Source organism: Thermobia domestica, chromosome 9, assembly GCF_964235325.1.
Source record: "Thermobia domestica chromosome 9, izTheDome1.hap1.1, whole genome shotgun sequence".
Taxonomy (NCBI): Eukaryota; Metazoa; Arthropoda; class Insecta; order Zygentoma; family Lepismatidae; genus Thermobia; species Thermobia domestica.
In genome coordinates this window covers 87,071,266-87,094,977 of record NC_137462.1, presented here as the reverse complement: position 1 = coordinate 87,094,977, position 23,712 = coordinate 87,071,266, and the positions used below count along the sequence as shown (strand labels likewise).

The 23,712-nt window shown below is 35.5% G+C and overlaps 1 protein-coding gene across 1 annotated transcript in view; it reads right to left on the bottom strand.

Annotated features, from left to right (window-relative positions):
* LOC145694818 (carbonic anhydrase 14-like) overlaps positions 1–23,712 on the bottom strand; it is a 72,651-nt gene that overhangs the window by 12,026 nt on the left and 36,913 nt on the right. Inside the window, exon 2 of the mRNA XM_081771476.1 lies at positions 2,124–2,165. Within this exon, the coding sequence (XP_081627602.1) occupies positions 2,124–2,165 (42 nt within the window). The remainder of the gene's footprint in view (positions 1–2,123; positions 2,166–23,712) is intronic.

Sequence of the window (23,712 nt, the reverse complement as noted above, 5' to 3'; positions counted from 1 at the left end):
ATGTCCGTTAGTGCTTCAATCATCAGTTTCTTAATGAATGGATTGGTCGGCGAGATGCTGTGGAATGGTCCCTCGTTCGACTTAATGCTATTGGACTATTACCTATAGGGCTATGTCTCGCATATTGTATATGCGGTAAAAATTAGGAATGTCCAGTATCTCAGGGAACGAATTGTGGAGGCATATTCCAATATTAAACAACAAACAAACAGCCATAACCTCATAATGGTTAGCAATAGAGCAAAAATAACAATGTTATTCAATTTATGACAAAGAAATGCTATTAAAATGATACATCACATGCTACGGTTTCCACGTAAAATTCAAGATGATGGACGCTATTGTAATGTTCCTTTTCCCCACTTACATTGTTACTTTGGTTATATTTTGCAGCGTTTACCACTTATTAAAGAGTTTCCACACTTTTGGATCACACTCTATTTCATACGCTTAAATAGCAGGTCAAGGTCTAGCACCATGCAAAATTTGATCCTGATTAAATGAGTTCGGCTAAACTCATATTGTAGTTGATTTTTAGGTAAAAATGAAATGAAGGATGGAAAATTTCTTCCAAGTAGTGTAGCGACGAATAACGACCTATACCGGAGTGTTTGATATGTGGAGAAAACAGTGAGTGGGTGTCGTGTTGTATAAAATCGCGTGTATTAACAGAATACTACCACAAGGAAAGGTTAGAAAGTACTGGGCTATGGTGTATATATATATATATATATATATATATATATATATATATATATATATATATATATATATATATAATTTCACTCATATATTTAGGCAACAAATATATACAAGCCCCCTTTGTACAAATATACAATGAATATTTCCAAATTGAAAGAAGGAACACGCATTACAAAAGGTAAATATAGAGACAGAAAATACGGATGATTCAAGTTTTGGCCTATATATATAACTCTTTAACTACTCATATTCTCATTTTCCTTGTGCGTTAATAGTCATCTTTGTTTATCTGCGGGTTAAGTTGACTTTAACTACATTGTTTGACATTTTTATTGAAGACCGCGTGCGTAAGTAGTTTATAGCTTCTGTATATCTTATGTTTTTTAAAGTATTATTTTCTCTCTCTTTTATATATCATATTTTCAGAAAATCACTAAGAAACATTAAAATAGCTTGCATACAAGAAACATCATTACATGGCATTTTAGCTTGTATAGTAAAAGTCGTAACCTAAGCTTTCAGCATTAGATTCAGTTGTAATAATAATGATAAACTTATTTTGTAAATGGCTATTTAAGGTCCTGAAGATCTGAAGTGTTGAATAGATTTCTCTGTAAACATAGAATTTAAATAATTTATATAATCAATTCATCTTAAAATGTGGTAGATGAGATTGGGAGAGAAGGAAAAGTCTCCCCCAAATAGATTTTAAAATAAGTAATTATTTATTTGTTTGATCATGTGATGCAGACCAGTAGGCTTATCATGAATTTTCTACATATCTTGTAATGCGCTGTGGTATAGATTTAGAATAGCGGCGCATTACAACCCGAGATATTAATCAACAGGCAAAACTTTTCACTTCACCCTCGTATTTATAATAATTGCATTCTCCTCACAAAATACTCCAGAATATGGTCTATCAGTGGTTGGACTACATGATTTTAGTCTCAAAATAGACGATAATGAAAATAAAACTACTGCAAACCATCGTAAATCCACCAAATGCCAAATATAAATATACTTCACTTCCTTGGAGAATATAAACTCTTACTTGAGAGGAATTCAAATATATACACATATTCGTTTGACAAGATGCATGCTCTATCAAGCTGTTTCATATAGCATATGGATTGTAGAAAAGATCCATGTACGACTTTGTTTTTATTTACAGGATTAGTAAAAACACGGTGTATTAAATTGTACAGCTGTCTATGTGTAGGCTGCTTATAGCATTGTGACTAAATCCTGACCAAATTAGGCACGGCTTGCATTCATGCACAACAGTTAAATACAAGCAAAGCAGGTTGTATATTGAAAGAATGTGATTATATAGCTCCAAAGATAATTATTTATATTTTGTTACTCTTTGCAACACTTAAACCTGTACATAATGAAACTGTGAAAAGTTAAACACTCACCAGCGTATGACCAGTGCCCTCCTGCGTCTCCTCCACTCGCAACTGTAAAGAAAACAAAATATCTTAAGTCACAACTGAAATGAATGTTTTAAAGTTAGTAATTACTTGTTAATAACGTAATTTTGATTAACTGTAGCGGTAAGTAAATACTGAGCATGAAAGTTAAGTATAAATATGTCATTATAATGCAAGATATTACCCTTTTTGATTATTACAAAACAACCTTGAGAATTATAGATATTCGTTTGCCTGACCGAGCGCCGAAGAAATTTTATCTAGAAATTATAATAGTAAAATAGAGTATAATAGTATAATAGTATAATAGTTGAGAAACGTCATATTAAAAATCCTTCAAATTTAAGGTGGATCACCACCCGGAAGTCAGTACGTATTTTAGCTCACTGCCTTAACTACTGCGCAATGAAACGTTACATACTATAAATATTGTACTAGAAGATAGTTATATTTCAGCTACAACACAAGACACTAATTCATTTGGTTGTGTCTCCTGATATCGAAAAATGTAACGAATAAAATAAAATATTTGATTCGTTTTACAATCCGCACACAAGATGGCACTTACTGTTAGATCTTACTAGAAGTGCTCCGTTTTATAAAATGTTTATTTGTACGTGTAAAGTATTTTAAAGTAACGATCTTATTACGAAATAGATATATTATTCGACCGTTTTTCGTGTTATGTTTCATATTTTATGTAAATATTAATTTACATTTAAGGAAATAGATTTAGAGACGAAACTTGCACAGAACGCCATAATGCGTTGTTGCCAAATGTGTACGTTTACTGTAGTAGTCACAATAAGAAAATTTCTGGATTCTAGCGTTGTGGTTCGAGAAGCAGAATTGCGGTAAGGGTCGAAAACTAATTTCTCTAGTAAGTATCCAAGCAGAATTCGATAATTACTCCCTTTATTGTCTGGAATCAGTAAACACTCGACACTATCTGGCAATGCCACACTATCCAAGCAGCCGCAGCGTTTAGCATAGCATTGGAAACACCTAGTGATCCACCTTAAGTGATTCAACTTAAAAATGTACAATATGAATTCGTAGATATTTTTGTAAACTAAATAATAATAACAACAAAGTCTTATAGCTGGTTTCTTATATTTTCTTAATAATCACTGTCATTTACGTTGATTTAGCAATCCTAATAGCGAATAAAGGGCTGCTAAGGCAATCTTGATTTCCAAGTATTCAGACAATCTTTAATCTACAGGAGACTTCACCTTTGAACTATAGTGGTGGACAGTCTTCCAGGTCTGTCTAGTGCAGTGGTCACCAAACTTATGAAGTTTCTGAGCTGCCGTACCGTTTTTAAATCCTACTATGAGCTACCAAGTAAAAAAAAAACTACTAACATTTTTTTTTTAATCTTACATTTGTTTATTGCCTATCAAGTAGAGGATTCAGGTTAGCTAACCAGAGCCTTAACGCGATCTATAGAAATTATCCCACGAGCTCGCGATCAACGGTTTGGCGATCACTGATCTAGTGGCTAATGCATGTGACTTTGGCGCACGAAATCCATAGTTCGATAGTGTGCACAATAAAGCACATTATAATGCTTCAGATCCCGGTGACGAAGGATATCGGATCCCGTACAACTTAATCAATCAACATATCGTAAAAAATATATAAATGAAGCCCAAAGCTTTTACTTAATTGAATTTTATCACTAAGAAAAGCGATTACTTACCGTCTACTTAATAAGTATTATTACCATTATTATTATATAGAGAAAGCAGAAATTATTAAGGAACCGGGAATCACATTTGACAGACAGTTAAAATTTTGTTAACACGTAAAATCCCATTATACGAGAAGCAAGAGCAATAGGTTTTATTTTCACACAACGGCGTGTATTTCAAAATGATAGAAACATGGGCTATGTCTACTATATAAGTTACTCGAAAGACATAAATTATATAGAATTCGAATCTGTGATACGGAATAGAATTTCTATTATTTTAGCGATCAGAGTTGAATCTGCATAAAAGTGTTTCTCTAAATTACAAGACATAATCTGATATTTAACAGAGTTTTTAAATGTATATGACAGTACATAAATATATCTATAAAACAATCTGTTCCAACATAACTACTAATTATTATTAGTAACTTACGACGTACTTTTCAGAGCCAAAAGTTTGTTTTTGTCGATTTTCTCAGAAACTACACATCAGAATTTACTGATAAGCGTATCATTTTGTTAAGCTCAATGTGATCCATCAACTAATATATGTCTTAACTTTGCACAATATTTTAGTTAAATAGAAATGAAGTTTTCAAGAGTTCATCATAATTTTGAACTATATCACTAAGGAGCGGATATTAAGGTGCAGCACCTTTTCTAAAAATGTAGTTGTTACAACAACCAAAGTTCAAAATATGTATTTCCGGGCATAAAACGAACTGAAATGAAGGCACTTTGTTGCACCTTTTTCGTGAATGTTGCACCTTTTTTGCTAGATTCATAAAATTTCTCTTTTTCTTACTTATTTTAACCTTCAGCACCTTTATTGTCTCTTTTCTCTCTCTTTTCTTTAAAAACTTGGACGGAACAGTATGTTTTATTTTCAATCCAATTTACACATAACATTTCATAAATTTAGACGCAATCTTGACGGATTTGCTAGGGATAAATTTCAACTGAATTTGCAAAACAATCCGGACATAAAAATCTTTGCAATGTCAACTGAACTTCATGTCCATGCGCTTACAAGATGTGTGCATTGGTTTCCGTTGATGTCGAGCGAAGTTTCTCCACATACAAGGATCTCCTAAGCTCCAAGCGACAGAAACTAAATTTGAAAATACTGTATAGAAATGTTGTGTATAACCAGTTTCTGAAGACCCAGTAGTATGTGACGGTTTCTCTAGCCACAATATTGCTAAATTAAGGTTTTCTTTTTTAAAATACCGAGTTGGTTTTAACCACAATTTTATTACAAGAATGTTGAATGTTGTACGAGTTTGGGATTAAATAAAACAATTTTGCAATTTATGTCCAATGTTTAAAGCCAAGACTTTGACAATATTTGTTGGTGTAATGAATAAAGAATGTTCATGTAACTGTATACTATAGCACTTAATAAATATATCCTATTAGCACCTTTCTTGCACCTTTTTGAATGATTTTTCAGCCCCTTTTATTCCCTTTTTCCTACCACAATTTTGCACCTTAAAATCCGGTCTTTATATATCACAGTAACCATAGTGCGTCGTCTTGCAAGTGTTTCAATCCATATTTCAGTCTCAATCTCACCTTAATCCTCGTAGATAAGGCGGTTTCTGTTCAGCATCAACTTTTAAGTTTACAATTTTTTTTTTATTTTCTTTAAAACTACGCATGAGCGTTTTATATTGATGAATATTATTTTGTTCTACTCAGTGAGATCTATCCAGGAGCGGATCCAGGGGGGGGGGCGATCGGGGACGATCGCTTCCTAGAAGAGGAAACTCTTATTTTATATATAAATAAAACCTTTCCCAAAGTATGGAGCTCTTAAAAGTAGCTCTAAGCAGCAGTATTACAACCCGCCGCTGCCCCAGAAGTCCGTCCTGGATCCGCCCCTGGATCTATCAGTTGGTATATGTCCGATTTTCCTAGTTATTTTTCGTTAACGCTAGAGCCTTTCTATTTTGAAGTGTGCTCTCGGAAAATACGTAAAACATAGCTAATACAACGCGCACTCCGCGCCGCTCTTTTACAGAGGAAACCTTCCCTTTGCTTTGGGGGTAAGAAGTGAATGATCTTGGCTGGGTTGCCAATTTGTGATTCAGTTGTTTGGTCTTGGAGAGTGAAGTTCGTACGCTACTCAGAACGGCTAACAAGACCGTGCCTTGCGAAACCGGTGAAATTGAATGTGGCAACCCTGTCCACATCCAATTGTTGAAGGAAATAGGTAATAGTAATTTGTCCCTCCTCTTTGGATGGAGGTACGGGAAAACACGCAACGATAGCAGGGACACAATTGAAATATAAAGGCCCTAATAGTGTTATAGAATTATGTTTCAAAAGGAAAATGAATAATTATGCTTTAAAAAACATTGGAATAACTATCGAGGATTAAAGAACTTTACTAGTAGATGGGAAGTTTTTGGTAGAATAGAAAAGTGCTGGGTAATAAATGTTATAGGGAAAATTGTTTATAGGACCCCGGATTCCACATTAATTAGTAGGTACCGTCTCATATAGCCTTTCTGCTGAAATGGACGTTAAACTCAAAATCAACTCAACGCTAGCGGCATCTATCAGTGTGATTGTTTACTAGTAAGAATTAGCATGATACACTGAGATCCTTGTCGTCTATAATACGTTATAACGTCTCAGCTGTCTTTGAAAAACTAAAGAATGTATCAATCTTAAATAATCTGGTTGAGATTTTTCATCAGTTTGAATAATGTTAACACGACTTTGGTCAAATGTTACAGAGCATTATTATAGCCACACAGCAAGTTGGGGAGATAAATTTATAAAGAACAGATCAGGGGTGTCATTTCAGGCTTTGCTTTGGGGCGGGAGGAGGGGGCAAGAGCATCACCGACATAAGACTTTCACGGTTTGTACTAGTATATTAGTAGACAATCAATTAAAGTATTCCTCAAACTCTTGGGGGCAAATGCCCCTCCTGCCCCCCTAAATAACGTCCATGTAACAGATACTACGCAAACGATAATCACATATAAATCGCTATCATTGCGTACATTTCCTTTTTCATCTATACTGTTGCAACTCAAGAAAAAGAAGCTTCATACTAACCATACGTATTTTTATTCCGCCTGAGTCCATTAATAAGAATTAAACTCAAAGGTTTCCTGTTAAAAAAGATTTTGTACGGCATCGTTTCACTTTTAAACACTCCGCTGAGCCGAGAAAGCAAAATGAGGTAAATTAAATATAAGAAAAATAAAAGGATTACTTGGTTCACTTTTAAGAAACGACAGAAGTGAAAAAAAAAAAAGTCTTGTGCTCGTGAAAAAGAGAATAGAATTCTGAATTTGAATCGATTTACATGTTTCATAGGTCTTACAAGCCGGAAAACAGTATTGGAAACTTAGTTTGGTAGGTCTTACATACATGTAAAATTTAATGCTTGAACTTCATGCGATATATTGGTTTTTATGAACGCTTTTACTTTTTATGACTATCATAGACGGAAAAAGGTCCATTTTTGGTCACCTCCTTTATACTTCTATAAATATATGTGAGCAAATTTATTTAGAATTTTACTCAGACTTGGATTCGATTTCTGATAAAAGTGTATGTGATTCCGATTCCACGTTAAGCTACAAGATTACCTTATTGAGATCGGTTCCATAAATTTACCAACACTGAACAAGTAAATTAAAAGTATCGTGATTATGAAAATATCACATCGAAAATCAAACACGTGAGTAGCGAGTATCAGTATTCCACTATAAAATTCAGCAATAATGCTTTAGAGCTGATATAATTTCGGCTGCTTTAGAATCAGATTAGGTCTGAAGTCCGTTTTCGTCTCTTTCCGGGTTCGTTCGGGTCACACTGAGTGTGAGAAGTGATAGCCGTACTAGGACAAAAATTATGATCCACGTAACCCAAGTGACCACTTGCGAGTGAATGTGACACGCAACGTCGTACACTACCTAGATGGATACAATGTTCCATTGTTATCTTGGCTTCCTCGTTCACCTGATCTCTTGCTGATTGAACACATCACGTCAATGATTGGACAAGCTCTCGCGCAATAAAAATCAGTTTCATGAACAGTTGATTAATTTTGGTAATAGCTAACAAGTGCATGGTCTGTCATACCACTGGAGAATATCCCAGTTCTTATCCCCTCTAGTACTTGTCGTGTCGCAACCATTTTGGACGTCAATGGTGTACCTACACGTTTGGTGGATCTGGGCACTAGCAGCAGTTTCTCTCATCGCACAACCATTTCACACTCCCGCATTAAACTACCAGTCTGCCAAATTTGCCTCCTACACGTTCTTCTTCTACTCGGTGTTGCATTTTTAATGTCCAGCATTGTACCTCTATAATTATATATATATATATGTGTGTGTGTGTGTGTGTGTGTGTATGTGTGTGTGTGTGTGTCACCAAAGAGAGAGAAAGAAACTAGTTTCAAAGCAATCTACAGTATATCCCTCGAACTATAAATTTCTATGCTAAAGGATGCAAGATTGGGTTTTTCACACGGATCTTTGTTTCCAACAGATGCAGGGTGAACATACGACAGGATATTATCATGCCGTCCAATTATGTAATTTTGGTGTCCTTGACCGTGTGAATGTTGGTGACACAGTGCTTTCTTCCGCTTCGATCGTGGTGAATCATATGGTGCCATTCTCTGGCACTCTTAAAATTCAGTGTTAGCTATACTTTGTTTGTGAGAGTTCATTTGTATCTGCATCGAAGAAAGAAGAAAAAAAAGTCAAAAGCCATCGATGGCTATCTAACTTAAGAGAATGAAATTTTGACTTCTTCATTTCTTCGCCGAGAGTGTAGCATTCGACTCCCGAAACTGGGATTGGCATTTAAATATTTCCAGTAGTTTCTCCTTTTGCACAATGTGTATAAATGCTCGAACGACCAGGCTTTTGTAGAAATTCAATCCTTTTCCACTAACAATTGTTTTACGCGTATAATATGCTCTCTGAACAGAGTAATTCCTTTATGCGATGAGTTGAAATCTGTTTTAGATTAAATTAAATGTGTATGAATAAAGAAAAACTAATATATTTTTATGACCACAAACAGTATAGCCCGATAAGAATAATCACGTGATCGATAGTCAAGTTGGAATCAATGCTAAATAGGTCTATAGGCCTACCGCAACAAACCCTCAAGTGCAGTCAAATAACGGAAGGTGATAGCTAGAAATGATTAGTTTTCGATTGAGGTTGCCAACTGACGGTATTTTACTGCCTGATCGGTATTTTCGTCTGGCTCAACTGTATATTTCAAGGTTTAAGGTACAATTAATCTTTATCTGTTTTCAGGATTATGAGCGGGTGCCGGTAAATTTACTTTTCAGAGATGGCAACATTGCTCTCGATAAGCAATTGTGCGCAAATGTGTTGTGTTGGTTTATAGCTAACAATTTCTTGCAATTTCAGCGTTTTAGACATCAAGTATTTGTTCTAGTGGTTAGAGCTAACAATCTCTCATTACTCATTCGTCTCCTTTCGCCTTTGCAAAGCAAAATGTAGGGACACTTCATGCAGATATTGAGGGGGTGGGGTAACAGCGTTTATTTTTCGGTAATAATTTAATATAAATTTCTTATAGTGATGATCGAATCATATTAACCCTTTAAGCTCCATAAGGCATCAACGTTATGCCTCACTGTTTTTATAAATTTGTGCCGCGTGGCACTTATGGATGCCTCACACTATTTTTGTTTTCAAAGATTATACACATGCAGTACGCAGAATCGGTCCAAATAAAATGAGAATAATCAAAATTACGTTTTGGCCCCAGGAACATAGTTTTTGCTAATACATTGTGGCAGTTAAAGGGTTAATATATATCTAATACATAAAAAATAAATGAGAGAATTTAAATTGTATATTCCCTATAAAATAATATAATATACTCGTACGCTAAAAATATGTCAAATTTCAATGATATGTAGTCTATGTGTAGACCTATATGTTACGTACTTAGATACATGCAAATAGAAATAATTTAGTAGTATTCCAATATTTTTATATGATTTTTGTTCTGGAGCAGTACAATTTGTTGTTACTGCTTCAGCTGCTGAGCTCCTAGATCGACTTCTGATGATCACATTTAAATGTATATTTCTGTTTACTTATTGCTGCCTTGAGAAGCCAATCTTCACAAATTACAAAGTGAACATAAACTTTCTGTTGCCAGGCACATTACTACCTGCCTGCCGCTGTGTGAGGTTTACACTTAGTATAGTATAGTAATGAGAAAACTAACTTCGAATAATAATAATAATAGTCACCAACTTTATTAATAAATATGAAAGTCCGGCCATTATACAGTCCCGACAGAACCTGGTCGGAACTCAAGATATCTTCTCTGAAATCATGACTGTCCCGACAAGATCGAGATGGGTGGGAGTCCTATCTGAAGGATATACTTGTGGGACGTTCAACTTAAAAAAAAAAAATCAAATTATTACTATCGACCTGTTAATATTAAAGTGAGGTTCAAAGCATCTCTTCACTAAATAAATTGAAATGCATCCTAATTGATAGAAAAGAGTTGCATATCGAAACATTCAAAAGTTGGGATGCATCCGAATTCCACGAGATGGTGTGAGCGGTAAGCAAAGGAAAAATACTGACTGCTAAAAGAGTGGTGTGTACACGAAAATATACAACATCGTATAAGTATTATTAAATAAAGGGATTAGGGATTAGATTTCTGAGCTCTCGGTATCTTATGGCTATTTAGCCCGTCACATATATGAAGGATGACGTCCCTCGGAGAGTACACTATCCGATGAAAGAGAAGGAAGAAAGGAAGCGGCCTGGGACCATTATGTTAGGCACCATCCCATCATTTGTCTGATGTGAATGAGGGAAACCCAAGAAAAAACTCACTCAAGATGGTTAGCCTGAAAAAGCTGTTTCTCTTTTCCGACCGAATGTCCTCACCGGGAATCGACCCCGGGACCACTCGCACCAAAGGCGAGAGGGTTAGAGACTACGCCACGCGGAGCCAATATTGTTAAATGAAATCGGACCAAAAATAACATCAAAGGCAAATATGATATACTAGATCGACATGAAGGACATGGGAGTTGTTCCGGGTTTTACAGAAGATGCTTCAAGTGTAAAAGCGTAGGAACCTACTAACTAAATGGATTGAAGTCAAAGTGTCACTGACAGATACGAGACTGTCATAGTCGTCCTTCTCACATTTATTGTAGTGACTGGGGAGCAGAGAAAATTTATGAAAAGAATCAAACATATGTCCACTTTGATTTCTTTTTAATAAATTATTAATGGCACTTTTCATTACATATGGATTCGAACGAAGATAATATTCGTTTCTTGTCTTGTAAACGTAAAACATAACGACCAATGATTTAATATGCGCTAGTCTTCTGTCCGTGTATAGTATTTAAAACCGTATGACCACATTACAAATAATAAGTACTTCGTCAATTGTCATACACCGAAACCATAAAATGTTCTCGCGTATTTATTAGGGATGGCCAGAACCGGTTCTTGGTGGAACCGGTTTTCGGGTCTGAACGGATCCGGTTCTAGAAGATCCGGTTCCGGAACCGGTTTTTCGGATCCAGGTCTGGAACCGGTTCTTCGGATCCAGGTCTAGAACCGGTTCTTCGGATCCAGGTCTGGAACCGGTTCTGAAAACAGAACCGGTTCCTCGCGGAACCGGTTCCGCTGGAACCGAAACTTTGTTACCATCCCTACCTAAACGCGAGCTGCTGGCAAGCTGTGAACAGTATGCTAGATGAAATGGTGGAAGCGACAGGCAGGCTCCCAGACGGCGGCAGCTTGTCTCATTTGATTAAATAAACTGGGTAACTGGCAAACTCATTGGCTAAACAGGCAAACTAGCCAACTCATTTGGCTAAACACCCACTGGTGGACCAAATTTTTTTTCTGGGGGCACAAGCGGGTCTGGGCGGGGAAGGCACAAGCGCATGGTCCTCTTTGCATTATTTTTGAAGGTGAACTTTGTGCCTCCTTTACGGGTCTTTGGAGGCTTTCGGATCCAGGTCTGGAACCGGTCCCTAAGATCCGGTTCTGGAACCGGGTTTTCAGATCCAGATCTGGAACCGGTTCCTAAGATACGGTTCTGGAACCGGGTTTTCAGATCCAGGTCTGGAACCGGTTCTTAAGATCCGGTTCTGGAACCGGGTTTTCGGATCCAGGTCTGGAACCGGTTCCAAAGATCCGGTTCTGGAACCGGGTTTTCGGATCCAGGTCCGGAACCGGTTCCAGAACCGGTTCTGAAAACCGGATCTCCGAGAACCGGTTCCTCGCGGAACCGGTTCCGCCGGAACCGGAACTTTGTGGCCATCCCTAGTATTTATTGCTACTTGTACTACTGCTATTGCTATTCTTATAATACATTATTTCAAAAAGAAAAAATGGTGCTTCAAAAAGGTTACTTAACCAAACTAATGTAAAAAGGTATTATTATTATTATTATTATTATTATTATTATTATTATTATTATTATTATTATTATTATTATTATTATTATTATTATTACAAACCATAATAACTAAATTGAACAGAATAATAGCAACATTAAAAAAGGTCAATTTGTTTTAATGATTTGATAAAAGTATATATACACTATCTCATCTACTATTTTCAATTTCTAAGCTGATACAATTAGATAATATATTAAGGACGTGCCTCTATGACAATACAACGAAAGCTTCGCCAATTCATTTTAAAATAAACAGAAAAATAACTCTATAAAAATCAATGGATTAAAAAACAAAGATGGGTCAGGTATTCCAATGTTAATGTCATGCAATATTTTTAAAGACAGAATAAAATCTATTAAATTGACCGAACATTCCGTTCCATGGCTTTTAATTGAGATCCTACTATTTTCTTAAATTTTTAAATATATTTTCTCTTTCTAACTCTTAAAAAACTGTTTTTCATTCTAGGAAGTGATGGTTCAGGTAAGAATCATATTGATTTTTAAGAGCCAGGCAGACACGTGCTCTCTTAATTCACATGTATACAGTATTTGTAGGTGCTCTCTTAACTTTACATGCACTTGAATTTCACTTTACTTCTCACATAAATATATATATATATATATATATTTAAAGAGTACAGGGTGTGTCCAGAAAGTAATTAGACTGGCCGTCGCGAGGCGCTCTATTCGCCAGGGGGGTTGTGGTGGGGGATCCAAGCTAAGCAACGCACTGGGTGGCAGTCGCGTCCGAGCTCTGACATAGTGAGGATCACGCATGGCACAGAAGCCGTTTTTGCGTTTTTGTCACGGGAGAGAACATGCAAAATGAGGCGCATTCGTTGGAGTAGCGCTACGCGATTAAATTTTGCTCTGGACGCCCTTCAATGAGTGATTTGAACAATATGTGGCCAAAGTAACAAATCTCCCGGGCTCTGACCAACGTTCGCTCCATATCTTCAACAGTCTCCCGTCCGTTTTTGAACTCAATGAACCACCGGAAAACTTGTGCCCTCGACAAGGCGTCGTCTTTGTAAGCCTCCTTGATAAATGCAAGCGCCTTTGAAGTGGTTTTGTCCAAGTGAAAACAAAATTTAATCGCGTAGCGCTGCTCCAGCAAAAGCTTCTTTTCTCACATTCTCTGCCGTGACCAAAACTCAAAAACAGCTTTTGCACCACGCGTGATCCTCACTGCGTCAGAGCTCGGACGCGTCTGCCACCCAGTGCGTTGTTTAGCTTCGATCCTCAACCACAATCTTTCTCCTGAGGAACGTGCTACTGGCAACTGGAGCGCCGCGCGGCGGCCAATCTTATTACTTTCTGGACATACTTTGTATATTTTTGAACATCTACTGTAACAGATGCTCCTTATTGTTCTAAGATTGAATGTCATTTTCTATCTTCTTACGAGTTAATACATTTGCCGTCTGCAGAAATGTGTTTCTCGTTAGTGTGCCTTTCGATACTGAATACTGAATTTTAGCAGGAAATTTTCCAAATTGCTGTTTTTAAACATTTTCCCATATGTTCTTTTGACTCTGTCAATAAATATATTTGATAGCAATTTTAGAAATTAGGTTTCGAATTTGTCACAAACTCTTAACTATTCTGATGAAAAAAAAAAAATATTTACACTCTGGTGGGGTCTGACAGATCCCAATTGCTTCTTTCGAGTGTTTTTACTAATTCCATGGTTAAGTTAGTGTTCTTCTGCTTATTTCTCGTATTGAAAAATTACTAATAAATATGAATCGGTTATGAATCGATTAAATGCAAATCTGCTGAGAAGTTACTAGTGTCATATTGAGAAATATGAGACAAGATAAGATTTTTCATGAAAACAATAAATGTATTTTCTTCTGTTTTCCCCTTATTTTCATGTCCAGAGATTCAATGTAAAAGTGCATTGAAAATAATTGTCACCTCCTGCTTCCTCATCGTTACTGTCTGTATTACCTCCACACAAGATTCAACAGTGATTGAATGACGATATTCCAATTGATCTACACACATCGCTTTCAATTTCTTCGTTTGTTTCCTCTTCCAACTATCTTCAAAATTCTGACAAGTAAACCTTACGTTTGGGTGAATCGAGTTGCTGACTGAGACACATATGAAAAAGTAGTACTAAATGTGGTCAGTGTTTCAGTGAAGTTTTAGGTGCGAAGCTCCAGGGGTTTAGGAGATACAGCTACCAGAAGATCACATAGAAGTACAGAATAGTCTTCATACAGTTGGAGGTAAAAGCTCTGTAAGACCTCTTGTAACGACAAAAGATGAATAACAAATATATGGGTACATATTAGGACTAGGAGGAAGTCATATAGTAAGGGTATACCTGACGGCGGCCATCTTGAAATCCGCCATTTTGAATTAAGGTTAAGTTTTTAAAATAGGAATAGGGTCATGTGATACATGATTTAAGGCGCAAATTTAATCAGAAGAACAATGGTGACGTTAATTTTGATTTACGCGCAATTGGTAAAAAGTTACAGGGAAATTAAATATTGTTGCAGCATATGTATTAGTCCCCTTTTACCCCACATTGTAAATTTTGTGTTAATGATAATAATTAAATAAAAAGCAGATGGATAAATATTAGGTCTATTGTAAGAGTTGCCTTGATGGCGGCCATGTTCAAATCCGCCATTTTCAATCAGACAAAAGTTTTAAACAAAACGCATAACAGTGACACCTTATTAATAGCAAATTTTACCATAACTCCAACGGTATAACCATTTTTGCTTTATCATTAACCTGCACAAAATTAAATGGATCGCTCCTTACGACTACTGCTTTGACGGAATTGTTAACGACAAATGTGTCAAGTGTAACTCGATTGCCTTTGTCAGGTGTGCTCACTGTGAGCAGAGCATTTGTGCAAGTCATGCACTCTTTTCTGAACTACATATTGATTGTACTAATTGAGGACTTTCCTGGAAGAAAGACCCAAGTTCAATTATGACTCAATTCCACTTTGGTCATTTTTCCATAAATTAGCAACTTGTTTATGCGATAACAAGTGCTGGTTAATGATAAAGCAAAAATGATTATACCGTTGGATTTATGGTAAAAATTGCTATTAATAAGGTGTCACTGTTATGCGTTTTGTTTAAAACTATTGTCTGATTCAAAATGTCGGATTTGAACAGGGCCGCCATCAAGGCAACTCTTACAATAGACCTAATATTTATCCATCTGCTTTTTATTTAATTATTATCATTAACACAAAATTTACAAGGTGGGGTAAAGGACTAATACATATGCTGCAACAATATTTAATTTCCCTGTAACTTTTTACCAATTGCGCGTAAATCAAAATTAACGTCACCATTGTTCTTCTGATTAAATTTGCGCCTTAAATCATGTATCACATGACCCTATTCCTATTTTAAAAACTTAACCTTAATTCAAAATGGCGGATTTCAAGATGGCCGCCGTCAGGTATACCCTTACTATATGACTTCCCCCTAGTCCTAATATGTACCCATATATTTGTTATTCATCTTTTGTCGTTATTAGAGGTCTTACAGAGCGTTTACCTCCAACTGTATGAAGACTATTCTGTACTTCTTTGTGATGTTCTGGTAGCTGTATCTCCTAAACCCCTGGAGCTTCGCACCTAAAACTTCACTGAAATACTGGCTACATTTAGTACTACTGTTTCATATGTGTCTCAATCAGCAACTCGATTCACCCAAACGTAAGGTTTACTTGTGAGAATTAACCTTGATATTTATCCTTGTCTTGGCGTTTTCAAGTAAATTTTCATTTCAAATACACACTCCAACAGATGTGTGTACAGTTTCATGCATTTTAAATTTAAAAAATGCAATTTTATTCCCATTTAAAAATGAGCTAATCGCAGAAAGTAACGCCTTCTCTAGGGGCAGTGATACCTGCTTTGTCATTTCGAGAGTTGATTTTGTCATTTTATATACGTATATGTATACAGATAAACTTAGTTTACCATTCACAACATTCAATGAAAAATACTAAGTTTTATATTCTGGAGGGATATCTCAGACCCAGAAGCAAGAAATATTGCGAAAAGTCACAGTGCTTGTTTTTGTCCTATTTATACAATGATAGTTCACTTCAATCTATGAGGCTAGACAAGAAACCAGTGTCATCTATTGAGCACCTTTAAATTTAAAGAGGATGACATGGTGGATGGGATTCGATAATTTCTTTGCGGACATTAAAAATCTCGCGACACAGCTGACATGTATTCGCGAGAGGCAAATGTGTCGCGACACAGCGGTTGAGAAACACTGCTCTAAAACATAATTGTAGTTAGCTAACATTACAATGCGTAACTTTTTACTCGTTAGAACTTGTAGTTGTATTACAAGTAACTAAGTAATATTTATTTTATTATTGTTATTATTTATTTACTTATTTGATGTCCCGCAATTATGCTCCGAGGCTGAGATATGGTGATGATGCGATGAATGATAATAATAAAGTGAGAAAAGTGGGAGCACATGGGAAAACCCCGAGGAAACCCACGCTAAACTTGTGCGTCCACTCCAAAGCTTACTTGGCCCAAGCTGGAATCAAACCAGAGACCACACATATCAGAGATGAACGCTCTACCACAAAAGCACCGTGGCCCTAATTATGTCAAAAGGTAGATTCAAATGCACAAGTTCTATTCATCCAAATTCTGAAAAGTGTAAACTCCTCTTAAGTACTATCTGATGCGCTAAGTTTTTAATCAAATTTTTAAATATCGTGTGTCTTTAGCAGTCAACTAAAGAATGTTGTATACTAGTTTCGATCAACTTTATCAATAATAATAATAATAATAATAATAATAATAATAATAATAATAATAATAATAATAATAATAATAATAATAATAATAATAATAATAATCGAAAAGTAAAACACTAGGTAGAGTACATTTTGAACGAAGTGTTGCATTTTACTACCACTATAACGTTAAGCACTCGGACAGGCGTATGTTAAAATAAACTTCATTTTTTTCAACCCTGTCACTCTGTATGGATCAGTTAGTACACAACTACTACGTTGCAGCCATCAACCGTTTGTTGACAATACTATTTTTAGACAAGTTGAAGCTAGGAAGCACGATGTGCATACGTATACATTACCGAAAGGAAATATCTTTCGTATGGTAGTCTCTCCATGATTAGTTTCAGGAGCATTTGGGTTATATGAGAATGTACGTGTGTGTAGGTGGGTGGGTGTGAATGTTATGTGTAGATACGTATGGAAACACCCGTGCATATAATCCTCTAACTCTTTCCAGATGAACCAAGAGGGGTACGAAAGAGATAAATTTAAGTACAAGGTGACTTTGTACAGGGTGCCTTTAAAATTAACATCATTCTTAAACATATCTACATTTCCTAATTGTACTTCAACTACAATTTGTAGTTTATTATTAACCCTTAACAGGAAATGTTATGTTTAATCTCTTAGGGAAAATGCATGTCTGTGAAACACTGAAAAGTAATAAAGCAAACTACCTTTAAAAATTACATATACAATATAAAATAATGTACTTTTACCAAGCGAAGTAGCTCAAGTGGTAGATTGTTTGCTTCGCATTCGGGAGATCGTGAGTTCGATTCCCGCTTCCGACCATCCTGAAGGGTTTCCCTCAGTCCCATCAGTCAAATGCTGGGATAGTATCTACTAAACAGACCCTGTCCAATACCTTCACAAATCCTTTTGATTGTTATTGTTGTTGATATCCAATTTAAAAGGTGTCGTCCTACTTGCGACAGTCTTATGTGCGACAGGAACTGTTAACTGGCCTATGAGCGACCGATTCGATCTGTTAACTGCCCGATGAGTCACCGATTCGTTCATATTAAGATAATGGAAGAAGATAAGGTTCCCTCTTCTTTAACTCGTTTCATGCTAGTGTGATTTAGAACCTAATAAAATGTACTACGAAAAATTCCATAGAGTAGCTCCGCTTCTGTCTATAATTCTAATGTAATTAAAAATTACATGTGAAAATGATACGGAGCATAATTTTAGCTTGAATATGTTATAAAGAAAGAAATCGAACAGAAGATACTCCCTAGTTGAGTATATCAAAGAAATCTAAAAACACAGTGTATTCGAAGAAATTATTAGACAAGTTACAAATCTATCGCAGAACTTAATAGTTCATCTAGGTATAAAGGATTATATCAGATTGCTATACAACAAGCTTTTATGTATAAGTCAAAACAAGGGGGAAGGTGAATTAAGCAATTAGTTTACGTTTTGGTAGCTTACAACAGGAGGAAAGGTAATTTAAAGAGTTTTTTACCTTTTGAATTGTTTAAAGTGCACTGCATTGTAGCTGGTGGGATTGGTTGACAATAGTAAATGAGATGTAAGGGATCTCAAAAGCTGTCTTATATTATTGAAATGTATTTCTCATTTTATTTATAGAGTCTTAGGAAGTCTTAAAAGTAGATCGTTGGTGAAACTGTTACACGTTTAAGTTTTCCAAAATAAAATGTATTGTTTTGCTTAGTGAGTAATTACATTTGAATTAAACTAAGTACAGAAAGCACAGCTTTAGAAGAAAGATAATATTACAATTGGATTTTCAATAATTAGTTACGTAGGAATACATTTTTCGTTAAAATATCTCTGTTGTCTCATTAAGTTATTTGATATGTTTTATGTCAAATCTAACTCAAAATTAAGGTAAGTTTTATCACCGGCACTTACATTTTTCATAGCAAGGTTGTTCGGACGCTAATAATGCCAGAGGCAAACATATTTTACAAGAGGGGATCATATCATCTTCCATCATCTCAATGCAAGTGAATCGGTCGCTCATGGGACAGATAACAGTTCCTGTCGCTAATAGAACTGTCGCTTCTAGGACTAATTCATTTAAAATAGTCTCTGAACTGTATCTAGTGATTGTTAGATAAATAAAAACAAAAGGTAATTTTGTCTGCTTTTAATTAAGAAAATTTTCTTAAACAGTAAAAACATTCAATGATATAGATCAACAAACCAACTTATACAATAGCAAACACGTTTCTCCAAATAACAAATTTTGTTTTCCCATAACCGTAGCAAATTGTAATAGTGCAACTGAAATTGGCTATTGTAAAGATTGCCTATGTGCAGTCGAAGTTCAAAAGGAGAACTCGTCATTTCTGCAAACATTGCACACTTTTCGTGTACGCTCATTTTTCGTGTACATATAGCTAAATTGGTCTCTCACATGCCACACATTTACACCTCTTGTTGTTGTAAGGTTGCTGTTTATCGAGTAAGAACAGAGGCTATGTTTTATTTTCCTTTTTTAAGTTTTTTAACTAACACACGGCGGTTACTCTTTTCTCACTGCAAAATTTCTTGGTTTGGATTATCCATTTCAAATTCCAGTGTAAAATTGTTATGGCAATGCCATTTCGCAGACGAGACATCAGTAATTGTAAACCAATTCTTTGATTAAATTACATCTTGAGATTCCAAGGTTGCTCTTGGCTCTATTGAAGTCCAAACAAAAACATTTTTAACAGTGTAACTTAGGGTTTTATTATCACCTGAAGAATCATGGATACCTATTTACTTTTGCAGTTAGCTCACAACTTGAACACAGGAATTAGAATCAGAATTATCTTATTTACTTTCAGCAAATGATTCTTGTTTTTCAGCATGGGTGTCTCTGGCACGTTAAAATTGGGGGGGGGCTAGAATCCTAGTACATCCTAACTAAATTTACGTCAAAATTATGACTAGTGAATTTGCTTAAATTATGAGCCAACAGGATCCTCATACTAGTATTACAAATGCAATAGATATAATAAACATGACGCATTTCTGTCAGTATTTGTTGTTCATTTGTTTCCACTGGGTTCCAAAATCGTGAGATGTACATGGAACTTAGATTTGTTATATTTTGCATTGTCTTATAATGAGAAAATTAAAACTTTTAAATTTCTGAGAGGAAAATTTAGAGACCAAATAGATGAAAGATAAGTAAGAGAAAAGAAACTTATTTACTCGAAAATAAAGAGAAACCTATACCAGCCTATGCTTTCTGTATGTTGGAGATTTCAGTCACACCAACCTACTACTTAACAACAGATATAGCTTTATTTATTATGGCTCTTTGCATCTTCCAATGGATCAGCATTGATACAATTCACCTCAACAAAATATTTGGGGGGACACGTACCCCCTGTCACACTCGCTAGAGACTCCCGTGTTTTCCAGTAGCAAATGAGGTGTTAATGTCCGAATAATCTGACGAGAATATTTTAAACTTCTCCTCTTGATTCTCGTGTTCATCTAGCTTTTTTATTCTTCTTCAATTTTTTGCCACAAAATCATGAATTATTGCATTTACAATCTTTCGCATGTTTCTCCTTTGAGGTACTGAGGTAATTCATTTTTCTCAGTCCACAATACTTGCTAAACAATCTGCAAGTATATGCTGCTGAGAAAATTCCTTTGAAAATAAATGTCACTTTAGAAAGTGTGTGTCTAACAGACATGTGCAAAATCTACGTTAATGGAAATACGTGTCCGAGAAACGGCATGATCTACAAACTTATTTTTCTAGTATTTTTTAGAAAAAATTTAATTATTTCCATAATTTCCTTATAAAGATTAGGAGAAAAAATCTGTTTTTACCTTGGAAATGTAATATTCTCAAGTTACCGAATCACTTGTCTTTCAATAGCACAGTTATGTAGTCTTTGTTACATTCAAATTTCTTTCTTTTTACGAAATGTGTCTTCGGCGTGGGAGACCTGAGTTCGATTCCCGGAAGAATGTCATGTAGTAGAATCATACCTTACGCCGTAGGTTCAAATATCAGCATTGGCGTTGAAAAATCGTTTGAATTCATATAGTTCAAAAACTTGTGAGACTGGTAACTATGATGTCATATTTTGTCCCTGACTTCTAGTCTGTAGCACGCTCATGTAATAACGTTTTGTCAAGACGATATTAAACATTTTATTTAACGTTTCATGTTTACGCCCTTTAGGCTAAAGGAGACGGAAAATTAAGAAAAGTGAATGGTTTAGAATGAGAACTATGAGATAACCCATGGACACTTCCCTCCTCAACAAACTTATATGGCCTGGTATCAAACCAGGGATCCCTTGCACCAAAGATGAACGCTCTAGCATTGAGCCACATTGTCCCCAATAGCATTTTATATTTAACAATAACTCCATCTGCTACATTTTTTATATTGTTATTGCCTTTAAGTTATTTAGGAAAAAAAAAACGCTGGTTCTCATAGGGAAGATTCAGCTAATATTGTGAGTACGACTAACTTATACTTTGCCCATATCTCTTCTCTTCTGCGCCTTAATTCAACCGTGTTGATGAAATGAGAGTTCGTCACGTGCACCACCATCATATTAATTTTACATCTCGTAATAAAATTTCGTTGTGTGTTTCATCAAAGTGAAATGACTGGAGAGTTTATCTCTGCAGAAAAGAAAGTGCTACCAGGAGTGATCATCGATTTTATCTCATATATTTAGCTTCACTCAATCTCTCTCTCTCTCTTACTTTTTCTCTTTGACGTCTAATCCATTCGTGTTCATGAAGCAGATTGCAAAATGAAAGCACCTGAAAAAGTTAAAATAGATGAGCTGTGATCATAAGGCTACATAATCCAGTCAAAGATAACAGAATAGTTGTATTTGTAGCCTAGCACATTTTACACTGCCGATCGTTCGCATATACTTCAGTATTAGTAAGTGTTATTAATGAAGGAAAAAATATTTTTCATAAATGGCAAGATAATAATTACGAAAATTAGTTCTTCCATCATGCTGGATTCTGATTTTCTTTAAAATAGGCTACTATTATAACTACACTGGTATGCAAAAACTTATGGACGAGATAGATGCAATTGCATAAAATATTGCATAGTCGATAGAAATAATTGAAAGCCTGGCAGCATATTGTTTTTTTTTTTTTTTCATATATTGCAAGTTTCAACAGTGCCAGGTTCGATTCCCAGTGGGAGTTCACGTAATTAAATTGCACAGCTCCAGAGGAGTGAAAGATACATTGAACTCTAAACAAACAAATATCTAAGATGTATGGTACGAACAATCTTTAGTTAAAAATTGAATGTTATATTAATTAGAAGAGACCTAAGTCATTTAGAAAAATATATAATTCTGGATATATATATATATATATATATGTGTGTGTGTGTGTGTGTGTGTGTGTAACATTCTAGCATCACCCTGAAGGTAATCGTGAAAAAGAAACACGTTAATTCTGAAAGGAGGCTATTGAAAAGTTAAAAAACATTCGGACTCAGGGTATTTGCTGGAATGGAATACAATTTGTTGTACTTCAGCCAACAGAACTTGGTCAATAAGATCAATAGTAAAACTTACTACTTAACATAACAAAGTTTTCATATTATGTGGAATGTTATAGTATTTAGTTATTTCAAATTATATTATTATAAACGAGTTAATAATGTTATGTATATGCTTATGAATGCAGGAAACTGGCCAGAATATAAGCTGCTAATAAAACGATAGTGCTACACTGGAAAATATAAAGCTAAATATTTCTAGCGTCATCTATTTTCTCCTTGATATATTCATGTTATCTTCCTATGCAGTTACGCAGAACATAAAGCATTGCTTACTTTACAAAGTATTAGACGATGTTGCATCAATCTCCAATCTGTTCTTTCTCCACAACACACTCTTTCAGATGAATATTCAAAAAAGAAAAAATAATGAAAAGGGCTGTATATTCCTTGTTTATATTAGAGGCTGTTTATTTTCTCATGAACCACAGCGTCTCTCCAGGGAAGTTGTTTGCCGATGGAATTCAAGTCACCACTCACCACTTTGGAAAAGATTGAATGTTAATAGTTTCCACTACAGTTGCCTTCGAGACAAAGATTCAAATTGTCTCATCTCAAAAGTTTTCCTTAAAGTGATGTCTCGCTTCGGAGAGTGTGTCTGTTTCTAGGATAAGTCAAGTAATTTCGTCACTTCCGCTGTCGAGCTCCCTCGAGGTTAAGCGGTTAGCATACGTGCCTGTGGTGTGGGAGGCCCGGGTTTCGATTCCTGGCGGGAACTCATGTGGTTCGGATCTCATGTTAAGCTGTAAGTCCATGTCTCATATAGCCTCGCTGCTGAAGGGGACTATATAAACTCAAAAGCAAGTCAAATCAAATCAAAGTCACTACTGCTGTCAACCGAAATGCAAGGTTCCAAAACTCACATTTTCGGTTCCAAACATTACATCTGCTAGGTAAAGAAAGCATACGCCGGTAGTATGTGTTTCATTTTATTTTCATGTAAATACGTTTCCTTACTTTAGTTATCTCAGATTCATTTGCTCTTTCGTAGTCCATAGCATTAAACCAAAATTACAACTCTCTCTTTCATTATAATATTTATGAGTCAA